This window comes from Vidua chalybeata, chromosome 5, assembly GCF_026979565.1.
Source record: "Vidua chalybeata isolate OUT-0048 chromosome 5, bVidCha1 merged haplotype, whole genome shotgun sequence".
NCBI lineage: Eukaryota > Metazoa > Chordata > Aves > Passeriformes > Viduidae > Vidua > Vidua chalybeata.
This window is the reverse complement of record NC_071534.1, coordinates 26,855,741-26,877,883: the sequence shown is the minus strand read 5'-3', so window position 1 is coordinate 26,877,883 and position 22,143 is coordinate 26,855,741. Positions and strand designations below refer to the sequence as shown.

Here is a 22,143-nt window from a genome sequence, read left to right as displayed (position 1 = left end):
ACAGGTCAGGCTGGATGATCTCAGAGGCCTTTTCCAACCAAACTATTCTGTGATTCACACTGGCTACAGGCACTGCAGAGCAGCTCCAGCTCCAAGGGTGTTTGGGATGCTGTTTGCCAGGGGGAATTAGGAAGAGTGGCTGCCTGTTGGCAGACAAGCCTGAGGCTGCATGTTCCATACGCAAAACATGTGGCTTCGTTAAACAGATGCAACCGCTGAGTGCCAACATATTAATTAACCACCACATCCTTCCTTTCATGTCTCCCCGCTGCTGCTTTGGAAGCATTACGATAATTATCCGCAGTGCAGAGCCTGCGGGTTTGCAGAACAGCTATTCAAACACGCGGTTCCCCCAGCGGGACCAGACTGTGAGGGCGGGTTCCGCGTCCCGGCCGTGTCCCGCAGAGCTCGGCACGGCCCGGTCCCGGCGGGCCCGGCCTAGGCCGCGTCTCCAAGGCAACCGCGGGGCCCGGGCGGGGCCGCGGGGCTCAGGGCGCATGCGCAGCCCTCCCCGCTCGCCCTCCCCTTTCCCCCCGCGGTATCCGGGGCAACGCGGGGACGCCGGCGGCGCGCGCATGCGCCCTGCGCCCCGTGTGCCACCGTCCCGCGTGGGCGTCGCGGCGGAGCGGGGGCCGGGCACGGGAACCGGAAGCGGAAGCGCGGCCGCGCGCGAGTGAAGCCGCTCCTCGCCCCGGCGGGACCGCCCGCGCTGCCTCGTGCTCGGCCCGGCCCCGCCCTGCCCTACCCGCGCGCCTTCCCGCTCTGCCCCGAGCCCGGCCCCGCCCCGCCCCGCCCGGCAGCCGGGGAGGGGCTCCCGCCGCCCGCGCCGCCGCCCGCGCTCCCGGCTGCTGCCGCCGGCCCCTCGCCGCCTCGCCCGCCCGCGTCCCCCCGCCCGGCGGCCGCGATGTCCGACAAGGAGTTTATGTGGGCCCTCAAAAACGGAGACTTGGATGAGGTGAAGGACTACGTGGCCAAGGTAGGAGGAGGCGGCGGCGCGGGCGGAGGAGGGAGGGATGTGCGCGCAGCCCCCGGGATGGGGCCGGGGCGGCGGGAGCCGCGGCCTGGGCGGGTACGGGCGCTCCGTGGCCGTGGGCTGAGCTCCGTGCGGAGCTGAGGGCCCCCTCCCCCACCTCGGGGCCTCTGGGTTCCTCGGCTTCCTCCTTCCCTGCTGCCCCCGGCCCCCCCACGCGCATGCCGGTGGAGTTAGTCCGTGTCACTGCGTGAAACTTAATGGATTGACAGCCGGGATCCCGGTCCTGCCTCACTGATCTTGTGTGGATTTGTGGCCTCGGTTTGGTTATCGCTCCCCTCTGTGCCTCAGGGCTCATCTTTAATAGGCTGATGCTAAGCTACCGGGTGTGTTGAGGCTTAATTCATTAACCTTCTGGGAAGTGTGTTGATACCTAGTTAGGGCGAGTGGTGCGGGAACAGCAGACACCTGTGTGATGGCGGAACAGTCTTCAGGTGCACGGCAGGATTTGAAAGCTGCATTTTGTCCTCATTTGCCTTTTCTTGTCACTGAGGTTTGTGGGAAAAGTACACAAGGGCGACATTCTGCTTCAGTGAATCCTTACTGTTCAGGAATATTGTCAGGGAACTGTTACATCAGAGCAGAGGTGTACATCTAATTTACCTGTAATTATTTAGCTCTCCAAACAAGTTAATGATTGTCTTTGGGAGCTTGACACATGCTGACACAACTTGCCGTGATGATTTAAGTTCTTTCTACTCCAGTTGTCAACTTTCAAACTTGTAGTGCTCCTGGCAAAAAGAAAACTGCAAGTACTCCCAGCTGCTTTAGTGCAAAGTCCAACAGCTTAGCTTGAATAGTCTTCTTTGACAGTTCCAGCTAAGCTTCTGGACTTTGCATCAAAACGGCTGTGCACTCACATGCTCTGCCTATAAAGTTCTAGAGGAAATAACTGGGAATAATGCAATTATCCCACTTCAGCTCTTTGCTAAGGGTTGTGTACCTGTGTCTGTGTAATAAAGTTGGGTAATACATTGGTATGTCTAATATCTTCTCAGATTTGCAGAGTGTCAGCAGCATATTTGGAATTTTCCTACATCTTTTAAATGGTTTCCATGTCTAGAAAATTCACTGCATGCTAGTAATTATTGGATCCTTTTGTATTTTTTGCTGAGACAAAAACTTTAATGCTTTGGCAGCGTCTTGGTTCAGTTTCTATCTACAGATAGCACTGCAGTGCTAATTAGAAACCTTTTTTTATATTCCCGCTCTTCCTGATTGGCACTGCAACTCATGTAGCAAATGGATTTATGTGATCACTCTTCATCTGCTTCCGTGCCGAGTCAAATACTTGGTTCCATCTGCTACTGAAAGAGGCTTGAGCCAGCCTGGATGCTGGTGTAGTAAAGAGGCTGAAGGCTATCATCTAACTGCACTAATGAGGCAGAAATCCTTAAAAAAGAGATACTCACTGGGGTTAGATGATAGTGTAAAAGGAGCCTGCAATCCTTGAGCACTCTTACATTGTGGAACTGTTTCTAATGTAGAAGTTAAATAAACTCTAGGTGGTTTCTCTTGGTTTGTGATCTAATCTTATTCATACTTTTCTCACACTTGCAAATATGTGTTGTGTCTTCAGTTGTTAAACAACCTACAAGAAGTCAAATGTTTTCAGTCCTTTTTGTTTCCTTGACAGACTAGTGGGCTAGTAAACTCTTAGGCTGGTTTTCCTGTGGAAACAAAGCTTATATAAGCAAGTTTTGTCTGATCCTCATCCTTCCAAGTGGTTTGTAAATTTTTTTCTGTCTAATTTTTTAAGTTTTACAGAGGTGCAGGTAGGTGGGTTTTGGTAAGGTAAATGAAATAGAGGGGGTGCCTTCAGGGAAGAAAAGAGTACAAGAGTTTCTGTTTTACTGTCCGACAGGAAATGTACGTTGAGGATGGACAAGAGAACTCCGTAAATCATCTGAATGTAGGAGAAGCCTGAGCTGGAACTTCACATTCTTAGTTCTGAGATTAATAAAATAATGTGAAGGCAAATCATGCTTTGGTAGTTAGAGTTCCCAGGAAAGTATCTGTTCTGTGCTCTGTGTTCTTTCTGACTTTCTTCCTTATCAGTTATGTGGCTTCTGCTCCCTGCTGCTTTCTTGCTCTAAGTATGATTTAATGTTCAGGAATTTTACTTATATAAACTTTGCAGTGGCAGAAATTTCCTCTCTGTAATGGGGGAGGCAGTCATATATCTTACAGTCTTCATCTTCATAAAATTCTTCCTTGTCTGTCTTCCTGAAACTTTTGTTTCTTGTTCTAGCCTTGTTTCCTCATTATTTGTTTGGAAACAATACAGCCTTTAACTATGATCTTGCAGTTTTGCCACCAATTACCACATGAAGGGTTTGACCACTGATTTTGTTTCATAGCTGAATGACAGTGCTTGAAATGCTAACTAGGTGAGCCTGGGTGCTCTAAAAATAATAATACAAATGGATGTTATCTGTGGGACTGTAGGAGTTGAACTCCCTTAATCAGACTGGACTTTTCTTTACTTGTGTGTAATAAGCTGTGGAGGGTCTGTCTGTGGAGTCATAAGTATCTTTATTTTAATCTAAAAAATCTTGGCTAGTAAGCGCCAAGAAGAATGTTGAATGTTTCTGCCACTTCAACAGTTCCTGGACAAAGAAAGGATACAGAAACAGAAGCAAGGGTCTCCATTTGCATTCTGTGATTTTCTACATAGGGATTTTGCATTCTCCTGAAGGTACTTTCTTCAGGAAAAAGACTTTTCACAGAAAGAGTAATTCTGAGGGGTGGCAATGAAACAGATAATGCCAAATGATACTGCTCTGTTGCTTAGCAAAAGAGATCTCAGTGTTGCCAGTCTGCATTTGAAGGATACTGGTGGCTTCTATTTGTTGAAAATATGAAAGATTATTTTTATAGTTTGAATAGTCTTGTAAGACTTTTTCTGTTTGTAAGAGACATCATATTAGTGTCTACATTTCTCAACTTGCAACAGTGTCAGCTTTATGGTAGATGTAAATTTCACCTGGAATACTGTATCTAGTGTGTTAAGCCAGCAAGTACAATGTCAGCTATTTTTATGATGACTAGATTAAAAAGTAGTTTTTACTCTTTGCTTTCTTTGATGTCTTCCTTTTTAAAATAGCTAGCATATGTTAGCTTCAGAGATGACTACAGGAATCTAAAGGATTGAAGGAATTCTTCACTCTTCCCACGTACATCCACTCAAATTTTTAAAATTCCTCAGGAAAGCAGAAACTTCCATGGGAACAACTGAATCAAATGTGCAGTTTAAAGGGTGAGGAGGACCCACGCTGCTGAAAGAAATTTACCTCCCTCAAGATTGGCATTGGGTTAAAAAATACTAGTTAGAAGAGAAGCAAGTTGTATTAAGCCTACAGAATTTCTTAACATGAATGGTGTTTGCTCTTTTTCCTTTTCTTTAGCTTTCTTCCCCAGTGGAATTAGATAAACTGTGCAGTTGCTAAGAAAGAACTTCTCTATTAGCATGTGCACATAGCATTTCCACTCAGCAGTAGATTTCTGAGGTGAAGTACAATTTCTTTTATTCACTAGGCATAAAGTTTTTGGCAAGATAAACTTAGATTTGTATGAGAGGCTTCAATAAATGTTTGTTCTGAAGTAATTTCGTCTCCCACAGCTTAACTGAGAATTCCCTACTTTCATGAGCTGATTTAATCTCTTACATCGTTTCCTAAACCTACTGCTGCTTACATTTAAGTTCGGTAAATCAACTAATCTAATACCATAAGAAGATAGGACAGGCAACCAAACTGGAAGCACCAGATTTTTACTGCTCAGAGGACTGGGAGGTTGAAGTTATGGTAGGCTGTGAAATGGATGTTTGTAGAAAGTGGCCTACTAGGCATTTCTGGTGTGGAGTCTTGTTTTTTTAAACAACAAAACAAACAAAACCAAATTTCTGGAGGACCTCCAATAACTCATCTATACAACAGCGACCACCTGTGTGTTCTTGACAAAACTGTGATGCTGTAGTCTTGTAGTTCTTTAGGATATAGTGAAATTTGAATACATGTCTTGAGAAATGCATAAAACTTGACTACTGCTAAACTAACTACAGAGGCTAAAATAAAGAAAATGTGTAGAAGTACCTTTTTGAACTAGAAGCAGCAGTCAAGGGTACAGTTAAGTGTTGTGAAAAAGAGAAGAGACTTAAATATATCTGCAAGAAGAAAGATTAGCATGGAGTAATAAATAGCTTTTAATTCTTGGGGATAACCTCTGTTCTTTGCAGTGTCCATTCCAATGACTTTTACACCTTCAGTTACAAACTAAATGAAAATGAGTGCTTAAATGGTTGCTATATATGAGTGGATTACTTGATTTGCAGATAAAGCATATAATGGATACGTTGAAATTCCCCTTATCTCATCATGCTAAATGCTGAAGTGCACATTATTATGGCTACATTGATACCTGAATTGCCTCTGGTCAGGTAACAGGTTTCCTGCTCCTGAGTGACAGCCTGGAAGCCTGTCTGGATTACAGTGCAGGCCAGCTATACCTCACTAGATTGTCCAGGAGCATATCAGAGCTAGCCCTGACCTGGGAGCTGCTGGACTGAGCTTATTCCCTCTGGGGCCTCTTGGATATCTTTGTCTTGTAACTGTCCAGTGTTATGCCAGCACTTTTACTATGAGGGTTTGTCTTCATCTGCAGATTCTAGGAATTCTGTTATTTTCCACTTGGTTACTGTTGAGTCTACTGTAGTGTGATTGCTAAAGATAATTTTGTTTTACTGCATAGTTCTAATTAAACTTGGTGTTCAATTTACATTTTGCAGATTTTAACACGATGACCTAAATCCTTCTTTTATGGAACAAGAGAGTTGTTTGCTACTGTAACCTGCCTTTAGCAGGTTCCATATTCATGGTGGAGTTACTCTTAACCAAAATCCCAGGAATGTGCTAGGAAAAACTTTGAGAAAAACACAGCACGACTGCCATTTCTCAGTAGCGTGCACAATGAAATGAATGAGGTTGTTGAAAACCACCTCTTCAGGAATGGGTATTAATTTCCCCAGTCTGATCCAAGAGAGTCTGAGGACATGTGGCAAAGAATTATTCAAAGATATTAATAGTTTGTGCATCAGTTCTTAAGCAGTTTATAGGAGCAACATGGAGTAATAAACTTGCCTGCAAACCTGGCATTGCAGTGGAATGTGTGACTCACTGACTGAACGAACATCCCAGGATTCTCAAATCTCTGCTTTTTTTTGTGAAGTACAGATAGAACTGATTCTTCAGCCATTTGAATTTGAAATGTAAATAGAGCTCATTCCAGCTGTGATCATTTGGATGGTCATGAATCTGGAACTGCTAAATGTAATATTTTCTTTGGGATGTTGATGTCAGGCTGTGATGATTTTGTTCATTGAGTTCATGTCTGTGCTATGAAAATCTTGGTGGCTTTAACACATATTGCCTAAGTGATTCATAATTGACCTTTCTGTGCTTGAAAACCCTAAGTTAAGTCCTTCCTTACTTGATTCTGTCTGGGCTGTTCTTACCATGCTGATTTGTCCTGTGCCTAATGGGTGTGTGCTGCAACAAGTAGAGTTATTAAGACTAGATAATAAAACATTGAATTTAATTATTTTTTTATTTTTGCTGATGTGCTAATGTATTCCATTCCCTAAATTGAAAGGAAATTTTATCTCTGAAATATATCCTATTTTGACTAAGTTTGTGGAATACAGCATATGCATTCCTAAGTATGACAGTCAAAGTTGGGAATAGATTATGAATAATAAGCAGAGAATTTTGTGGTGTGAGGAAAAGATTTAATTCTACTACTGCTCTTCTTTCTGCTCTCCCTTATTCTAACCACAGTTTTCCCTCTTGTATCAGTTTTATCTTTAATAAATCCTTGTTTTTCAAGCCTAGCTCAGTTAGTTAATTTTGACTTCAACAGAAGGCTTACAGGAGATGAGCTAAGCTTTCTAAAACTCCAAGAGAACAGTTCTGCAGTGGTATGGATCTGTATCCATTTGGAATAATATGTGGAAAGTTGTGTTAGATGTGAAGATGGTGCAGTGAATGTTGACGTGGGTACCGTGGCATTGGTGACTCATGCAGGCCACATAAGTAAAAACTACTGAATGAGTGGATCTTGCAGCAGTGTCAAAATGCATAAATAAGGATTCCTTTGAGTAGTTCTCCATAGACCAAACAACTTCTATGTGGTTTTTCTGAGGGACCTGAAGGCTCAGCTGGTAATATATCAGGATTTGAAGGTCAAATATTCTACTTAAGTTCAAGGAGAATATTGTGGACTGAGGGTTCTCATGTCCAAGAATCTTCGTCTGATGAAAGGTCAGAAGAGAAAATTTAGGAAAGATACAGAAAACCAGAGGATGTATATGATTGTATTGCTGAAGTCCTGGGGATACAGTTTTATGTGAAGCATCAGTTGAATTTAGCATGTTTTTTATGGTTTCATGTTTATGCTTGTTTGAACTTCTGAATATGTGTCCACACAAAAGCGTGAGCAAAGTTACTTCTTTCTATCTAATTTTCCCAATTCTCAAGTTGAAGATTTTGTTAAATTATCCCTAATTTTTCATCCCCTCCATAGCAAAATGAATGTTGAATTTTTCAGTACAATTTTGTGGAAAGAAGCAGTTGTCATTTCCATAGTCAGGTCTATTGCTAGGACAAAAGCATGAGCTGGAATTACTAAGTGCCAATAATTGACCAGTTGGTTATACAACAGTTGTTTTTCTTACAAGTTGCAGTTTCAGCAGTTTTGAACAATTAGATGTTTTTCTGCTTTAGCTCATTATGATGAGTAGGTACAAATCAGTACAGCTCATATTAAAGCGAGTTTAAAACTTTTATTGGATGCTGGGTAGGAGATTGACTTCTTTTTATAGTATACTGGTGTATATGTTGTGACCAGTGATGGCAAATTCTACAGTCACAGGCCACAGATGAGGAACGAAACAATACTTTCATTTAAATGGTTAAGGAACTGCTATCTATAGTGTTGCTATTTGATTTGGAATGCAATCAGTACTAATAAGTCCTATTGAACAAGCTACAGTGTTTGTCTTAATTCTCTGTTTGATTGGAATGTACTTGTGTGGGTTTTTTTGTGTGGGGTTTTTTGTTTGGGTTTTTTTTTGTTTGGGTTTTTTTCCCCTCTTTTTAATAAACACTAGGATAGCAAATAATTTGTTTTCCCAAAGGCAACTGAAATCCTGATGAGGGAGAGTAGGAAGGGAAATAAAAATATGGTGTTGAAAACTCATAATGCACATGAATTTGGCTTTGAAGTAGCTTGAGGGTGTTGGGATTTGGTGCTTTTAGCACTGCCCATTTTTACAGTCTTTATTAGTATTTCTTAAGCAATGTAATTCTGTAGCTCAGTTCAGATACATTGTTTGCCAAGGGCATTGCATTCCTTCAAAGAAAGAATTCTTGTGTCTTTCTTGCTGCACCAAGAATTAGAATATGGTCTGTAGTTTCATCTTTGCTTACAGACATTGCTGCCTTCCTCAGCGGTTACAGGCCAGAAGAGAGATGGTGAAATCCTTTTACTTAGCCTTCAGCTATGCTTTGGAAATCAAGGAGAGTAATTGCATGCTGCAGCTAATGAGCTGAGCAGACCAAAACATCACTAGATAGGTGTTCTGAGTCTTCCCTGTCACACTTCCAGCCGAAGTTCAGAGAATGGTCTGAGTCAGTTTATACAACAAAATTGTGTTCTCAGCGTTTCTGATGAGCTAAGATCAAGTCTTCATAATTGTTGAATGACTGATTCTTGCGTTTCCCAAACTCTAGTCATTTATGAACTTGCTTTTTAACACACTTGTGACCTATAAATTAGTGATTAGCTTCAAGGAGGAAAGATGAGCTGTTAGGCCATTTGAGACAATAGCTAGAGAGCTGTCCATAGAACAGTTACCATCAGCATCTCTCATTTAAACTGATTTGTTAATGACACTATGAAAGCAAATACCATACGCAATAAATGTTTAAAAAGTATTTTTCTGTTTGTTCAAAAATACTTCCAGTGCTTGATTCAGGTAACGCAATTGAAAGTAGAAGATCTCAAGTCAAATAAGAAAGAGGTCAGGAGAGTTCCTCTGAGGTGACATCTGCATTTCTATCTATGCCCTGTATTAAGAAAAACCAAACAAACTCATAAGAAAACCCACACAATCCTTTATACTCAAGTGAGGCATTTGTGGGAATCTTTATTTCTTGGATTGCTGACTTCTCAATAACTTCAGTAATGGTGTTAACTATTTCTTGGCTAAAGTTATGGATATTTAACATAGTTTAAAAAACTTGAATTTGGCTTGTAATAAAAACAGTGATTGTCTGTTATTTAAGTTTATCTTGGGCATAATGACAGTAAATATAATTACTTTCAAAACAGGGTCCTCTAATTAAAGTATAACATGAGATACAGTTGAGTTCCATTTCTGTGTCAAGTTAGTAGACTGTATGTACTAAAGAATTTTCAGCAGTAATGCCTGGAGAAAATAGCTTAACTTTTGTAGGTGGATTATTTCAAACTTAAACGTGCAATACCAATATTTGTAAGTTTTAAAGAAAGTATTACAGTGAAGCTGAATATTCAAAGTGTGCATAATTGGTTTAGGGAGCCATTCAGTAGTTGTTAATGCATATGTTTTCAAGTATATACTGCTTAGAATGCAACATTTATTTTATGGATGTAAAAATACCTTTTCTGATAGAGTTTTTTGCTTCCATGTTTTGTTTTTGCATGATTCCAATCACCACCTGCTTCATCATGTCAACAAAACTCTGCATTAAGACACAAAACTTCTAGAACTCATTAATGCTGCTTTTGACATTTTGTATCTTTTTATGCATTGGTGAATGAAGAAAATGTAAATTCACTGTGCACAGGAAAATAACGCCTGTTAATCTTGTAGGAAAACCTATTTAGAAGCTAAGCTTCATTGCTTTGGATTTGATAGAGCACTTGATTTTGCCTTGGACATCTTTTGTTCAGTTTCTGGAGAAGTAATTCCTGCTTATGGTGCTAAGCCCCAGTTAAAGCACATAAATTCAGGGAATTTTTAACCATAGGGAGATACGATCATCTTCCTGTTTATTGTCTCATGTCTTCCTGATACAGTACAACCTGAGCTTTGAGAATTCACATTTATTATTGTTGAAGGAGTTCTTTACTTATTCTGTCTTTAGATCATGCAGAGACTTCAAAATATCTAGCTGGCATCTATTGAAACTGAAACCCAGTAGCTGGCACCGTGTGTTTGCCTCAAAGGAAAACATCCACTTCCTGTTCATTCCTTGGACAACGTGTACTGAGCAGTTTAATGCAGAACTTGATGTGGGGTTCTTCCAGAAACTGAAAGTGTTTTAATTGGCAGTTAACAGCTCAATGCAGAGTGCATGGCAATGGCTGGGATCCTTTGCTCAGCTGCTTAAGTTTTGGAGCAATTTCTGACATGTTAAGCTTGAGAAAAAAAATTCCTTTTTGCAGGAACAGGTGTTGTTTTGTAGATTTTTCTGTTTTCATCCTGTCATCTGTTGTCAGTTTGCTGATGGTCAATTACTGAGACAGAATTAATGCTCTGATTCCTGGTTTATGTATGGTTGATGGCTCCTATTTAGCAATCATCTGGCACCCATGTGAGCTGGAATATCTTCTGCTTAGTATACTCGTAAAATAGGTATCATGCAAATCACAACCTCCAAAATGCACTGGTAAAAACATGGAGTCTGGTCAATCACTTCTGCAATAAAAAACCCAACCATTTTAGGCCAGCTCAGTGTTGCCTATGAAAATGGACACTGTGGTGTGTATAATAGATGCAGTGCTTAACACAACTCTTCAGAGTGAGCATTAGGTTTATGTCAACTTAAGGTATAAAGTCCTTAGATTGATTTGAAATTCTTTAGAATTAATGGTTGAAGGCTTTTATTGATGTTTGTGCCCCCAGTATCAGGGCTGACAGGTGAGTCCTGATGTGTAACTAAAGCATTTTAATTCTGAATTCTAACACTCTTTCTAAACAGAGACAGTTTGGAAAGTGTCTGATCATTGACTATTTCAGATTGTGATCTAGAATATTTCGTGCCCTAGCATTCATCAGTTAAAGAGGTAATCTGAACAGATTTGTCTGCAGCAGCTTATTCTATCAGAACTACTTGCTGCCATTACTCTGAGCTGTTGCCTAGCTAAGAAACAAACTTATAAATGGAAGTTTTGGACCAAACTTATAAATGGAAATTCATAGGAACTAAGAGAAGCTGCACAACTGGGCCCTTCATTCCTGTTTCATCCCTTGCTAGTACAAGTAGTGAGTGGGTTACATTATTTCTCACTCAAATCTTATACAGGTTAAGTATTTTGGGGGGAAGAACAACTGTTTTCAATAACACATGTTGGGCACATCTTTGAAGCTGGTATTGTCGCATGAGCTTCTAGAAGCTGTAGCTAGGAAACAGTTGGTTCATTGCTGTTCTGCAGAACAACTCATGTATCAGGTTTTTTTGTCTCCCAGAATGCTGATACAACTGAAGCACAGATGGCTCAGTAGTTCAGTTTATTTAGCAGTTGTTTCTGGAATTGTATTTGTTTGACTGAGACAAAGGACTTCAGATTGCATTTGATTATGGTGGATAAGCTAAATACTTGTTTACCACCAACAAAACCTGAAAAGTATGCTTGTTAAGCACCTTTTTGTTGGCTTAAGCCAGAGTAAGTATAGCAGCGCTTTAAAAGCTTTTCAGAGTACTTTAGATATGATATCAACGCAGACAAAATTCATCATCAGGTTTGTAATTAATTTTCTTAACTTTTACAGACCAAGTATTGGTGTTATTATTAGCAATTAAGGCTTCTCCTAAAGTAGAGAACTGCAGAGTAGATATCCATTTTTTACATGGACATCTGCATCTGTCTGCTGTGGTTGTAGAACTTGCTGCAAAATGCCAGCTGGAGAGACACATGCTATCCTCAAAACAGAAACCCCCTTTTTGATAAACTGATGAGGGTCTTTTAGGGAGAATGTTGTGCTGAAGTTCTTTGAGTAGCCTTTTTTTCATATTTTTAAAAATGAAAGGTCGGTTGGATATTGCAGGATAAACTAATAGCAAATACTAGAAGTGAATCCAGAAAAATAATGAAAATTTGATACACATGTGTTCAGCCTCTTCCACAGGGATTTACCTTGCTGTATTCAAGTTCCCTTCTCAACATCTGTTAACTTGGATTTGGTTTTTGATCACTATCTCTACAGGATTTCTTGTGGATGTTTTTGCTATTTCTGTTTGTTTCAGTAAGATGTGATAAGGGGGAGGTGTAAAAGCAGCTTGTCCCATGTATTTCCCAAAGCATACAGGGTAGAAAGAAGACATCTGGGAGAAAATTCCTTTTTGCTTCAAGTTATAAAATTTAGAGGACAGGGAATAAAACACCCAGAGCAGTTGAAAAGATGTTATTAAATATCTCTGAGGGTAAACACAGAAATATTCACTAGGAAGGCTTAGCTAATGCAGTCACTCTCAGCTGTTAAACAAAAACCAACAAACTTCTAGGTATTCTGAAATTCTCCCAAGTGCAAAGTGGTTATCCCACACAACAAATCTAGGTCATTTGCTTCAGTTCAGTTGTCTGCAGACAACTATAGTCCACTCAGGCTGCAGTTGGAAAACTCCTGGAATGGTTGGAATATGAACTGTGCTGAACCACTGAGCAGCGACAGCAGTTGTCTCTGTGCAGGCTGGGTAAGGCCGGGTTACACTGATTTTTTTTGGTGGACTGAAAGTAAGTAATTTTTGAGAATATAGGGGATTCGCGAGAAAATTTGGATCTGGCACACAAAAATTTTGCAGTTGCCGTTGGAAACTGCCTGCTTGCAGTTACAGTGAGTTGATTTCCTCGGCTCTGGCAGGATTTTACTGCAAGTTTTTAACTGAAGAAATCTGCTTCAAAATCATAAACAATTCACAGCATACAACATTAATCTTTCTACTTCCCTTTCTGCTCTTTGGCTTAACCCAGACTTTGAGTTATTAGTTATTTCACCAGGTTCCATTCTTGCTTTTGGTTGGAATATTTAGTGACTATTAGTGAAACATGGTCATTTTTCTTGTGAATCGGAAGATAGAGACAAGGAAACTCGAGACTCAGTAAACTTGCTGGGCAGAAATGATAAAATACTGTTGCTTCTTATTAGGCCTCCTGCATTGTTTTAGAAGTTTTTTCAATAAAACAGTTTGAATGGAAATGTGAAATTTATCTTTTCCATCTGCTCTGCCCAGTTCTTAGGTCTGAAATCCCTGAGGCATCATATGTCAAGAATTTTTTCCATTTATAGGAAAAAAAGTGTACTGAAGTTTAAATGATACGTTGCACTGACTTGTTTTGATCTGGTCATTTGAATTGTTCTTCTCGTAGTTAAAACAGATGGGAATGTGAAATCTGCACGCTGGACTAGTGTTATGATGAAATATACAAAAGCTTGCATAAATTATTTCCTTGTCTAAAGTGCTGGGCTGGTGGTTCAGTTACCTTCTGATTTGTATTAAGGCAGATGATGTGAGGGTCTGTTTGTTGTAGCAATGTAAAGTTGTGTCAGTTCCTGTCATAGATTCAAAAATTTAACCTCTCTACCCAGCAAAAACTGCTTCCGGCTGGTGGTGCTCATTTCAGTTACATAACAAAGTATTTAAAGGAAGTTTTATAACCAGCTTGGAAGAAGAAATTAATTTATTTTCTCTGCTAGTCAAAGGTGTTTAAAGTAATGTTAATTTTACACTTGAAAACAATAAATTTTTTTAGATACACCATAAAATAGATTCAGTAATTTCCTAATGTCTTTTCCTATTGATAATCTCCAGGGACCTGTGAAAGTGCTAGCATGGATTTTGGTTGGCTAAATCAGTTTGTCTTGGCAAGAATGAAAACTGCTTCATCAAAGTCAGTGATGCTTTTTAGGCTCTGAGACTGTTCTGGACTGATGGAATGTTCTGGGATCACTGAAGTGAAGGCCTAAAGGGCAGACCAGGTGACTATTTTTGTGTAGCAAGCTGCATTGTTAAGACCTGGTATTCTACAATGCTGTCAGATTTCTTCAGCATATTTTATAAAAATGCATCTCTTGGGTGTGTGGGTGTATTTCATTCCAGTTTGCAGTTAAGGTTGGCAGTGTGTGAATTGGTGCTTTGGGTGAGAACAAGGTTTACAGAATGGAATCTATACAGAATCATTCCAGAGGCAGACTGAGGAGCAGGAAACCACTCTTGTTCAGGTCATATGGGAAATCTAGTACTTCTGCACATAAGCCCAAGGATTTATTTTATCAATAATGATAAAATTCCAATAGTCAAAAAGTCAATAGCTGTTGAGTCTTCATTGGTAAAACTCAGCCTACTGTGTTGGCTTTTTTTCTGTTTGAACTCATAATCAGTTCTAGTTCTTCTTAAGTCTTCAAAGTTAATTGAAAAACAGAGTATTTGAGGTTCCAGTTCTGTGCTTGAACAACTGATTTGTGGAAGAAGAATTTAGAGGAGGAAAGCTGTATAAAGTTCTGTTTCTACGATGAAAGGTCCGATTGCCCTTTTTTGTGTTATTTCATAGAATCATAGAATGGTTTGGGTTGGAAAGAACTTAAAGCATCATGTAGCTCCAACCTCCCTGCCATGGACACAAGACGCCTTCTAGTAGACCAGGTTGCTCAGAGCTCCATCCTCCCTGGCCCTGAAAACTTCCAGGGATGGGGTATCCACAGCCTCTCTGGGCCACCTGTTCTGGTGCCTCACCACCCTCTCAGTAAAAAATTTCTTCCTAGTATCTCATCTAAATGTTTCCCAGAGCTGAACATAGCAGTCCAGGTGAGTGAAGAGGGGTAGAATTGACCTGCTGACCCCGTGGCTTTGGGTGCAGTCCGTGGTACATTTGGCTCTCAGGGCTGCAAGCACCCTTTGTTGACATATGTCAAAGCTTCTCATCCACCAACACCCCCAAGTCCTTCTCCCCAGCTAGGGCAGCTCTTGATCCATTCTTTGCCCAAACTGTAGCTGTGCTTAGCTGTACTTGAGCTGTTTGAATACAAATAAGATGGTACTGCAGCCTTTCTAAAGTAAATAAGCTCAAGATCCTGTAGGGGCCTTTCTTTAGAACTTGTAACTCTTACATGAGAGCAGGAGAAATGCTGTGTATTTTTCAATACTGCAGCTTGCATCCCAGGTCACATATTTTGAGGAATTTATAGCAAATACTCAGAGTTCCTGAGAAGGGGAAAGCAAAATGGTCTGCTGGAAGGAATCTAAAAACATTGTACAAATAAGCAGAGATGGAAGAGGTATGACAGCTGAAGTGCAGTTAAAGTTAGTTAGGAATCTGGAATGCATAGTAAGATCTGTACCAACTGCTTTATGGAGCAAAAGACCTATTGAAAAACATTATAAAAGCTTTTTTACCTCTGGTTCTTATTGGTAGGTGAAGGATGTACAAGTTGGTGCTGTTAGAATTGTGATAGCTTGGTTTTTTTGGGTTTTGTTGTTAGTTTTTTGGGTTTTTCCTCTTAGGAAGATAAAGGGAAGATGTTATATATCTATCTTTCTGTACAAAGGGCAGTATATAGAGAAATTTGCTTAGTTGTGCACTGTGAAATCGTAAGAGACAACTGTTCCAGTTGAAAGGCAAGAATTTCTGGTGAGGTGCAAGAGAAAAAATACTTCCCTGTGAGGGTGATCAAACCATGGAAAGGGCTTATGCCTGGAGAACTTTTGTAATCCTCAGTCCTTGGAGGTCTGTGGAACTCAACTGAGCAGCCGGATCTGATTGGACCTACTTTGAGCAAATGTTAGACTGCATAATCTCAAAAGTTCCCTTTCAGCCTTAAATAGTCTGTAATAGCATGAGTCACTAGACTGACAAGCTTGTAGAATTAAACTCTCCTTATATTTTTAGATTATTAGTCAGATTGCAGGAAGTCTGGTATTTAAGTTCTCCCTCATTACCACCAGTGTTTCTGACCCATGGATTAGCTGTATAAAAAACATCATCTTGTTTTTACTGTTTGAGTGAGGACTGAAGTTTGTGCTTGGCTTACAATATTTTTAAGCTCACAGTTATTTTAGAAATTTTAGAATGATTGACCTGGTGTGTCAAAAATGGGTGTTTTTTTCAGTTGTTTCTACTGTGTTGTTTTTAGGGATTCTCAGTCAAGGTGTTTACGTCTTCAGTGCTAGAGAGGTAACTTCCGGTTAGATGAGCCCCAGAGATGCCACGTGGCAGCAATAAACACTTGAAAACTCTATGAACATACTACTGAAACAATCACAGGTTAAACAGTAAAGTACTTTGGCTTAAGTACTTAAACTACAACCATTTTGAGAATTTAAGTAGAATGGCAAAAATAACTTAATGTATTTTCATCTTCAGAGTACTTACCTGGTGTTTGTGGATATATGAGGGGTGGGGGAGTGGGCTTGTAGCTTTTTTTTAAAAGTCTTTCCAGTGATGAATGAATCTGGAGAAAGTTATAGCAGAGAACAATTGAAGGGATGTGAGAAAATGACATGTGTATTTTTATGCGTTGTATGCAAAGAGATGGAAGTAATGCAACACACTGTACAGTGAGTTCTTTTCTTTCCTAGAATAACGAAGACAGGAATTACATAGTAGCTCCTGCAAGAGGCTTCCCTGCACTCTAAGGACATCTGACTGCATGGAATCTGATTTCCTTCATTAAAACTGAAATTAAAGGAATGCATGAAAAGAGGAGATGCAGTTATTTTTGCATGATAAGTACAGATGGGGATATGGAATTATTTATAAATATGAAAGAGCACTTTAATGCCACAGGTATTACAGGCACCTCTCTAATAATACAGTTAATCTATGCAACAGGATTTAATGAGGCCACAATTGTCAATTTCTATTCCTGTGGTAGAACTGCAGTGTAAATCCCAGCTACTAATTGCTGGTGTGTTCAGGTGCCAAGTCATGGAACAGATGAAGGAAATTATCAAATAAATTCTCACACTGATTAGTTCCCTCAGTGGATTCATCACTCAGCCACTAATTCTGGTGCAGGGGTGGGAAGGATCAAACTTTGGTTGGAAGTAGCAGAGCTGTTGCTACCCCAACAAGAGAAAAGTTGGTGCTAAAGTGAAGGGTGAGCTGTGACATTTGTAGCCTGGCAGTAATGTTCTAGGACAACACTTCTGACAAACCACAGGGCTCACATGAACACCTGGCTCAGGTTTGGTTTCAGTTCCTGTGCCACTGCAAAACAAGCCTGTGTTTGAAGCACCTGCAGTGTGCTGTAGAGGTGCTAGAATGGCACTAGATGAGGTTAAACTTGAGTTTAGCTCACTTGGCTTTAAGGGTTGATGCTTCTGAAACTGGCAGGAGCTGGGAAAAGAGGAGTTAGCAGATAAAGGGAGACCAAGGCAGGCGTTGAATAGAGCCTTGTGTAATAAAGGCTGCAGAAAGGCAGGGGCAGTTGAAGGATGGAGTCAGTTTGATGTGGTTAAATAATCTCCCTGGAAAATAATGAGCTTCAGAGCTTGTACTTTATGACTAAGCTTGTTCATCCAACATTTTCATGGAGCTGGTATCATAACGTGCATTAGGGACAAAGCAAACTCTGGTTCATTCTTTTAACCAGGGCTGCAAAAGAAAAAGGAATTAAATTTGGCACAACTCATTCAGGGCAGCTGTTAAGGTGCAGATCTTCCCAGACTCTGGGACATCCATCAGGTGTACAGGAGGGGCAGCTTGGCTGTCAGGGTCTCCTCTGTGAGCTCAGGAAGAAAGAGAGGAGCATAAAAATGGGACTTAGGGGTGGGTACCCAAGAAGAACATGGGCACTTCCCCAGGGTGTGCAGGGATGGAACTAAAAAAGCCAAAGCCTTGACTAGAGCTAAACTGGAAAAGGACATGGAATATAACAAGGGATTTTGTGTCAGTATATTGGCAAGAGAATATAAAGCAAGGAAAATGTGTGAGATAGAGGGTAATGAAAGAATTAAGTTCAAGAGTAACTACTTTTGACAGTATTCACTTAAGAAATTAGTTAGAACAGATGTTTTTATGGATTAAATTGCTCCACTACAGAAAGTAGGTGATAGTTGCATTCATAGGGTGCTATGATGAATCCTACTCTTAGTTACTCAAAAGGCAAAGTTCTTAAAAGTATTTGGAAGTGAGTTTCCAGTTATTATTTTCCTGTCCTGCAGTGAAAAATTGATAGCCACATTTCAACTGACATTGATACCTTAAGATCTCCTAATTTAATGTTCTTCTGTTAGCCATTTTATGTGACTTTTTGAAATAGGGTATAAAAGTCTTCTTTTATGTCATCTTGTTTAGTAATTGGAGATTCACAGAGGGTTTTCTTTACCCATAATCAGATTTTAATAGAGGGGATTAAAGCAGATACCTGGGAACTGCTGTTTCTGATTTTTCATGGGTGTAACAGGTTTTTAATGCTACTGCATATCTGGTGCCCTGGGTCTTTGATCTGAAAAGAAAAATGGTATTAATGTGGTTTATGCCAGACTTAGCCTTAAATGGCTGACTAAGTAAATTCAATGTATTCTGGAAGGTCATTAACAAGGTGATCATGTCTTTTCTTTTGTATGAGCAAATTACTTTCTGAAGCTGTGCACAAATATTTGCACTATTGTAAGTGAATTTGTGGTCTACTCTAGAAAGTGAAAATAAATAATCTTCTTTCAAGAGAAACATGACCTTTGACCGAAGCTATGTTTTATTTTGGGGGTGATAAGATTGCTTGATCCTGGCTTAATTGTATCTCCTCCAAATACACAGGTTAACCTCCTTGCTGCTCTGTTAGACTCTAGAAGATGGCAGAAGTCCCATAAAACTTCCTTGAAGAATCATTCTGTCATTTTTAGTCTAGTGCACAGAAGATTTGCTCCTGTGGGTGTAAAGGAAAAATTGTGCTCCATTTTGTCAGTTCATGTGGATTCTGACCATGTGCTTCTGCAGGGGATGGTGATTTTTAGTGTAAACCTTCAGCAGCTTAGTTTCAGCCCACCAAGTTATTGGTTACTTTGCTGTCTCAGAGTTCTGTATTTAGAATCATCACCTCATAAGATTGCTGATACCCAAGTTCATAACATTCATTATGGCATGTTTGGCCAATATTGTTCAAAACCACAGTAAATTTGGAAAACTTGATGCAGAGATAACATTTTTCTTTGAATCTTTACTTGTGTGCTGTTTCCTGCACCCACCTGTGACAGGGCTTGAGAGACCCCTTTGTCTCATTTTGTTGGCATAATTAGCCACACGTTCACCAGAGCTGTATCATTTATGAGGCAGGGGCTCAAGTCTTTTATCTTATGCCTGAAGATTTAGTTCCAACCCCACTGCATGGGCACCTTCCACTAGACTAGGTTGCTCAAAGCCCCATCCAGCCTGGCCCTGAGCAGGGGGATTGGTACTTGATATTTAAGGCAACTTCAGTATGTACTCCTGTACTATGTAATGTGCACATTATAAAATATACCCCAAACATGGAAATTAAAGATGAACTAAAGATGAAATAAATGCTATTTTTACATTTTATTAATAGTGCAATATATATTTTCACACCCCAGTGCATTGTCTTGCACATCTCTCTGGGTTTTCACATCTCACTTTGGAAACCGCTGCTTGTCCTACGGAGATGGCCTAGGCGATAGAAATAGGAGATCTAAAGCCCAGAGAGAAATTACCTGTGAAGAGTCCTGCAAGTTTTTTAATGTATATGTGTTGGTGACTGCATTTGAAACAAGTGGTTTTGCCAGAGTTTGATCCCTGTATATTAAACGCATTGGTTTATCTTCCCTTCCTACTTCTGTATTTCTTGGACTGGGAGTAGGAAAGGCCAGGTAAAGCTTTATGACATTCAGTGGTCTGTTTTACTGCGGCTTTTCAAACCTATGAAACAACTGGATATTTAACTTGGTTTATTGGAGAATATAGGAGTACTTGTTTTTAATTTTTGTAACTTACATGATGTTGTGTTCTGTTAATTCAGACTAAAATGTTCTGATGTTTAACTTTGAATGATAATGACATGTGTTCTCAGTGCCAGTATTCAATACCATGTAATCTGTGTTTGGGACATCTTTATTTGCAAACCTTTTGCTAGGTGCTCCCCTGTTTTCATCATCTTTACAGTGATCTTAAAAAATTAGAAGTTTGGGTGAAGTTTTTTTTTACTCTGAAAGTTCATCATCCAGCAGGAATTTATTCCACAGCCAGCTTAGGAGAGAACAGAGGACTTTGTTTTATTCTTTAAAAATAAAAGAAAAATTACTATAGTATAAGCCAGTGAGCCAAATAATATTTAAAAGCTTAAGGAAGTGAGAGCTTTGCTGGACTGTCCTAATCTTGACGAGTGATGACTCTAACTTTCCTTTGGACTGTGAACTTTATGGCTTGACTGTGTGCTGTCCCAGGACTTAGCTTGCCTGCCCTTCTCCCATGTCTTGGCATGTGTCAGACTTTACAAGGGTTGTTGGAGATTGTTTTGGTTTGAGTTGGTTATTATGTGGCTTTCATGTGGTTGGCTTCTCAAACCTGTACACACAATCCCTAATGTATCAGCAAACATGTGCTATTAGCCTACTTTGATCTGGTTGATTTTTTTTTTTTTAATTGGAACTTAATTGTCAGTGAAATTCAGCAAATGAGAAGCAACATCACAATACTATCTGCTACAAGGGTATATGATGAATAATTGAATATTCTATTGAGAAGAGAGGAGAATAATGAGGTCATCTTGTTATTTGACTAGTGATATAAAACTCTGATTATACAGAACATCAAAAGCAGAATAAGATTTCCTTCTGGCAGTCTTCCATTCTTAGAAGGGAAGTAATGTCTGGAAGATATATGTCAATTCTTCTATTCTGTGTACTTTCTAAAACTTTGGGACAGGAGTGAGGGAACTGCAGGGGCTCTATAGAGAAGTATGAATTGGTGCTGCAGCTGAAATTCTTGTGATTGTTCTTCTGTGGAGATACAGGGCTTGAGGTATGATGCAAAATGTAGCCACTTCCTAAAATACTAAGATTCCTTACACATAAGAAAAAGAAGCCACTTAACCACACAGCTTGTCTCTAGTTGGTTTCTTGTCACTAATGAAGGGCAGTAAATCAGTTTATCCTTAGTTGCACAACCCAAGGTGAGGAAACAAAGCTGATTAGGTACTCAGTGAATTAAATTTTGTTTACGCCTTAAGAGATGTCTCAATCCACTCGTATGAGAGGCATTAGAATACAACTTCCTGTGGCCTGATTTGCTTGACTCTTCAGACTTGTTTATATCCTCTAGAATTGGCAAGTGCTATTTATAAAACAGGGTGGACAGTTTCATAGTTGGGTTTTAAATTATGGATTGCCTGGACTCACTTGCTGGTAGTTACGATGCTGTCTTACCGCTATGCAGCTGGTTTGTCATTATGCAAAGCTTCAGTATTCATAGAAGCAGATAAAGGAACTTAGCCAGATAATTAAGATCCTAGCTGTGGGGAAAGAGAAGCAAAATGAGCTAATGATTTTTTTTTTTTAATTGGTTTGGTTTGGTTTTTTTTTTTTTTTAATCAGGAGTTACTTAGTGCACTTGGTACTTGTTACACCTGAGATGCAGTACAGAACAAGGGATCAATGTTGTCTTAGAGTCATAAATGCAGATGTGAGGGAATAGAAATTGAGTGACTTAATTTTCATTTTTCTTGGGCAGTGACTGAAATATTTCAGTGGAACATTCTTCAGCATGTTTGAAGGTGTTGGGTTTCTTTCAAGCTCTTTCTCATGTGTTAGTTCTAAAATTTTGCTGATGAGATTATGTTTATTTTGAAGGGTGAAGATGTCAACCGGACACTTGAAGGTGGGAGGAAGCCTCTTCACTATGCTGCAGACTGTGGCCAGCTTGAGATTCTGGAATTTCTGCTCTTGAAAGGAGCTGACATTAATGTATGTATTAATGTATTTGCAAACAGGTCTTAAAGTCTTCCCACACACACCGAAGGAATTGGTGTTAGTGCCTAATGGTTGCTGAAAGATATAAATCAAACAAAACAATTAAGTGCATTTAAAAATATTTGAGAAGTGAGATTCTAGAGGGTAGAAGTT

The 22,143-nt window shown here is 39.9% G+C and overlaps 1 protein-coding gene across 1 annotated transcript in view; it reads left to right on the top strand.

The window, feature by feature from the left end:
- The first annotated feature begins 805 nt into the window (after positions 1-805).
- The window catches only part of MTPN (myotrophin), a 30,150-nt gene continuing 8,812 nt past the window's right edge, over positions 806-22,143 (top strand). The window contains exons 1-2 of the mRNA XM_053943811.1: positions 806-976; positions 21,871-21,984. Coding sequence (XP_053799786.1) covers positions 905-976; positions 21,871-21,984 — 186 coding nt within the window. The 5' untranslated portion in view covers positions 806-904. The remainder of the gene's footprint in view (positions 977-21,870; positions 21,985-22,143) is intronic.